Source organism: Aotus nancymaae, unplaced genomic scaffold (genome assembly GCF_030222135.1).
Source record: "Aotus nancymaae isolate 86718 unplaced genomic scaffold, 86718_ANA_hifiasm-v0.15.2.pri h1tg000004l, whole genome shotgun sequence".
Classification (NCBI taxonomy): Eukaryota; Metazoa; Chordata; class Mammalia; order Primates; family Aotidae; genus Aotus; species Aotus nancymaae.
The window spans coordinates 63,851,793-63,857,126 of record NW_026988415.1 but is presented as its reverse complement, the minus strand read 5'-3'; the positions used below and the strand labels follow the sequence as shown (position 1 = coordinate 63,857,126).

The window sequence follows — 5,334 nt, the reverse complement described above, 5'->3', positions numbered from 1 at the left end:
ACTTTTTTGGGGGGAAGAATTTGTTAATTTCAGTAATGTGAATATACCAACACAAATGTTTTCCGTTATATTCAGATCAAAAATGATTTACTTGGAGATTGTAGGTCTAGGATTAGACCATTGAATTTTTTTAAATTTTTACTCATATCGACAATGAAAATTTGCCATTAAGGAAAGGAAAATTTATATTTGCAAAACAAATTTGCATATGAAGAAGGAATTTTAGAACTTTTGCTATATCAATTAAAATCTTACAGCTTGTATGTGATATTTAAAAAATATTTATGAGATAAATTGTTTTTCTTCCTAAAACCTTTACATGAAGCCAGCCAGTGTTATGAACTATTCCTTTTCTAGATTGAGAATTTGAGCATAAGAAACTGTTAACTTCTAATAATTCAGTGATAATTTCAGGAGAAGGAGTTAGAAAATAAGATTGCCAGTTCTCATTGCATGTTGTATCACCTCATGTAGCATCTTGCTCTTTCCAGTGCCCTAAAGATGCTATATAAATAATTTCATTCGATGGATGAATTACCAAATTCTGAAACCCTGATATGTTGTCAATTTGGTCCATCTATCTTTAAGGATTGATATGGATATTCACATAGCTGATCAAACTGTACAAACATTAGTCATTAAAGTGGTTTAAAACAAGCATCCAATTTCATGGGTCATTTCATCATATAATAAAAGGAAATATTCAGTCTGTAATTCATATTTGTAGGGATTACATACAGAGAAACAGAATAGCTTTAGTTTTTGCTTCTTACTAACACAGATATGCTGTTGCTTAATTGACCTTTTGCAAAATGCATGAATTATCAAAGTAGTCCATGTAGATGTCAAATAAGATGATTCTCTTTGCTCTAGCTCTATTAGGGAAATATATAATACTAAATTTCAAATACTTATATACTGTTTTGATAGCTCCTTTGACAGGCAAAATATGAACACTGTCTACACAAATCTGTCTTAAGCTTCATATTGTGTTTTATTTCTGGAAGTCAAGAACAAATGCCTAACCCAAAACTATGTCCATGTTGAATGTTCTTTACTTTCCTAGATTTATTTGTTTAGATAGCTTATTAGCATACTTGAAGATCCATGTAATCACTCAGATTGTACATAATTATATCTACTTGCATTTATAGTGTTTATACACATTATTAAATGTTAACTTCCTAACATTCCCTAAACTATAAAATTATCTGAGCATATTATTATATTGCACATCTGCAATGAACATTTTTTAAAGCTCAGGAATCTTGTGGGTTTATATATTCTTATTCTCATTTCAGGTACAAATTTAGTAGTCTCATCTGTTTTTCATTTTAAATTGACATTCCTTCAACTAACATTTTTTAAAGGGCTGCTGGACATATAGAAGAGGTGATAAATTAGGTACTTTCCTTATTCTTAAGGAATTAAAGGAGCTTATACTCTAATAGAGGACTTCAGTAATATTCTTTTTTTTTTTTTTTGAGACGGAGTTTCGCTCTTGTTACCCAGGCTGGAGTGCAATGACGCAATCTTGGCTCACCGCAACCTCTGCCTCCTGGGTTCAGGCAATTCTCCTGCCTCAGCCTCCTGAGTAGCTGGGATCAGTAATATTCTTTAAAGTAAGAGCAGTTATATATATGAAACTGAAAAGTATATGAGAGAGTGATCTGATGCTTATGGATTCAAGATTATATACATTGTTTGTAAACACTATGCTATTAAGTTCATTGGTTCTAACACAGAGACATGCTATCTGGTCTCACTTTAAATTCATGATAATTAATCTCAATGACAGATTATGGTTATCCTATGAATAAAATTTATATCACCAAATAAATACCATCATGATAATAGCTAAATGAAAAAAGATTGAAAAGGGCCACAATTTATATCAACAGTAATTACAACTCCAGCAAATTCCTGAGAAATCTGTTTGCATTCATCAATGTATCTAACATCTTTGACATAATAATTGTGGCTTTTATTTCACTTTTAGATTTAAACATGATTAAATACATTGGTAATTTCCTTCCTAGTATTATCATGATTTATGTCGAGGGTAAGTCTATTTTTAACTTTTTCATATGCTTTAGCATTGGTTTTAAGGTACTAACATATTTCCTCCTAATGTTTTGCTTACAGTCTAGGTGATCGACTATCTTCACAATGTCTGAAATTAGATTCAGCAATCTAACTTGGGATCAAGTTATAACACTGGATCAAGTGTTAGATGAAGTAATTCCAATTCATGGAAGGGGGAATTTCCCCACATTGGAGGTAAAACCAAAAGATATCATTCATGTTGTGAAAGATCAACTCATAGAGCAAGGAATTATTGTTAAAGATACCAGATTGAATGGTTCCATAGCAAGTTACATACTTGCACGCCATAATGGAATCAGGTATAAGGATCTGGACTTTATTTTTCGTGTTGAGCTTTCCAGTTACCAAGAATTTCACATTGTTAAGGATGCAGTTCTAGGTTGTCTACTGGACTTTTTACCAAAAGGTGTACAAAAAGAAAAGATAACCTCATATATCATGCAAGAGGCTTATGTACAGAAGTTGGTCAAGGTCTGCAATGAGCATGATCGTTGGAGTCTTATTTCCCTTTCAAATAACACTGGGAAGAATTTAGAACTGAAATTTGTGAGTTCACTCAAACGCCAATTTGAATTTAGTGTAGATTCCTTTCAAATTCTTTTGGATCCCATGTTAGACTTCTACAGTGACAAAAATGCCAAGCTAACCAAAGAGTGCTGTCCTGCTGTGACAACTGAAAGCATGTATGGAGATTTCCAGGAAGCAATGAGACATTTGCAATACAAGCTTATATCTACCAGAAAACCTGAAGAAATTAGAGGTGGTGGCCTTTTGAAGTACTGCAACTTGTTGGTTCATGATTTTAAGCCAGTTTGTATAATTGAAATGAAAAACCTGGAGCGTTACATGTGCTCTAGATTCTTTATTGATTTTCCTGATGAATTAGAACAGCAAAAGAAAATTGAATCATATCTTCACAACCATTTTATAGGTGAAGAAAAGAGCAAGTATGACTACCTTATGACCTTGCATGGAGTTGTGAATGAAAGCACTGTTTGCCTCATGGGTAATGAAAAAAGACGGACTCTTAACCTGATTACTATGATGGCTTTAAAAGTACTTGGTGAACAGAATTTTCTACCCAGTACAGAAAAAGTAACTTGCTTTTATCAGCCTATTCCATACTTTGCAGCTGAGGCAGTATACCCTATTTATGTAACATCTGGGCCACCACTCATTTTCTTCCAGCCATACCACCCACTGAACTTTCATGGGTCAAATGGTATGGCTTAAAAAACATACATGCAACAACAGAAATTTGCTTTAATTAAACACTTCTTAAAAGCAAGTTTCCAAATTTATGTAAAATTGCAGTCTATTCTTATTTTTGTACAGTTGCCAATTATTTTCAGTTAATTAGATAGAATAGCAGTTACCAACTATTTTTGATCAATTAAGCCATCATAATAAATACAGTATCTGTAAACCAGCCACTTTAAATGGTTTTCAAATGTTATTCACTGTAATAACTTTCAAATATTGTTTTCCTCTTGAAATTATTTTTAAATTTTCTGACTACTTATGACTTTCAAATTTACTGTAACAAATACATTAGACATGCCTGCATCTTTGACTAAAATATGAAAAACAGATTCATGTTTTAAAATTCAGATGTACAGTGAAGTACCAAGTTTTTTATATTTAATCAGTTCCTTTGTTACATTTAGTTCTTTTTTTTATATCGAATATGCCATCGTTGAAATTTTCAGTACTTAACGGAAATGCCTAATTTCAAAAACAGCAGATTCAGAAGACATTAAAACCCTGGACTTTTCAAGATTATTTTTTTTGTCAATTAGGTTGGATACAAAAATCCTACTATAGTTTAAAGGAATGCTGGGAAAAAATGATTCTGGAAAGCACTGGACATTAGTAATTTGTCATCTATATGATAAAGCATTTAGTTAATTTGTGAATTTGAATAATAATATTATACTGCTGTGCAGCTGCTACTATGATCAGATACAGGGTCTTCTGCCCCTTAAAATAAGTTAAAACGAATGAAAATGACCAACTCTGAATGTGAAAGCTTTCTATTATCATCTACTACAAAGAGATTCTAAATGTCAAACAGAAAAAAACAGGCAGAGGTTTATAGCCATAGCATTTACCATTTTATAGCGTATTTGAAAAATATTTTTATGGTGAGAAATATAACCTGTCAGTAAGTTAAAATATTTTCATTATAACTAAATGAAGCAGATTTTCCAATTTGCCTTTACCAAAGATCATTTTCTAACATGCCACTCAAGTGCCTGCTCATGTGACTTTTTGCATAACACAATAATTTATTCAACAACTGTGTACATTTACAATCTCTCTAAATATATACTTACTATATCAAGTATGCTGCTAGAAAATCTACCAGTGGGATTCAAATGTATTTTCTTTCCATAATGAAAATAATCCATGACTGATGTTATCTGAAGTGTTAGAAGGGGAGCTGTCTTGAATTAGTATGGAGCAGACCACTGGAAAACTTCATTATTTTCACTTGCTTATGATTTTTTTGTGAGTTTCCATTTCAGTTTATATTGGCCATCACATGTTTTCTATCACAACATGACCCAACAGTTGTATCCTGATAACTTGTCAATTATAGACTTGCTTAACCTATCTTCACTGTATTACAATATTGAACACAAAAAGTACATCAAATATGGCATTTTCAAATAACCAGTATTTCTGAGGTATTTTATACCACAGCACAAGTGGCCATCAGTATATTTTTAAAGAATTATATATCACAGAATCCTGAAGCTTTAAAACACCGTAGACTTACCACTTTCTTGACAATTAAAGAATTTATAAATACAATATTAAAAAGAAATTTCAGCAACCTATTTACTCATTGTATTGGCTAAAGATGGTTGCCTTTATAGGTTCACTATTTTCCAGAGTAGCATTTGACACTGAGTAGCAGAATTCTGAAAACATTTGGAAATATCTCATACCCTCTGTGCTCCCATAGCTTTCTTTGATCCCATTGAGAATTCAAACTCTTTCTTTTCTAAAAAGCAAATTCTCTATGGCATTCTCCTGAAGCTTTAAGTCCTGATGGAAGAATGGCCTGAAAGCTACGTCTGTTCCCCCAACAATTTAAGCATGTATTTGCCTTGTTTAAAAACAACAACAACAACAACTCTAAGAAGTGCTATCTATGACTTTCTCAACAGAGAGAATTTAAACCTCTTGAATGGGGATTACTGAAGAAAAAGCTGTAGCTTT

The 5,334-nt window shown here is 32.1% G+C and overlaps 1 protein-coding gene across 1 annotated transcript; it reads left to right on the top strand.

The window, feature by feature from the left end:
- Positions 1-2,169: 2,169 nt before the first annotated feature.
- On the top strand, positions 2,170-3,339 carry TENT5D (terminal nucleotidyltransferase 5D). The gene has a single exon (XM_012455724.1). The coding sequence runs from the start codon at positions 2,170-2,172 to the stop codon at positions 3,337-3,339; it is 1,170 nt and encodes a 389-aa protein (XP_012311147.1).
- The last annotated feature ends 1,995 nt before the right edge of the window (positions 3,340-5,334 follow it).

What these genes read in the sequence shown, in the direction of transcription:
- TENT5D (XM_012455724.1), top strand. Translation starts at nt 2,170, where the DNA reads ATGTCTGAAATTAGATTCAGCAATCTAACTTGGGATCAAGTTATAACA.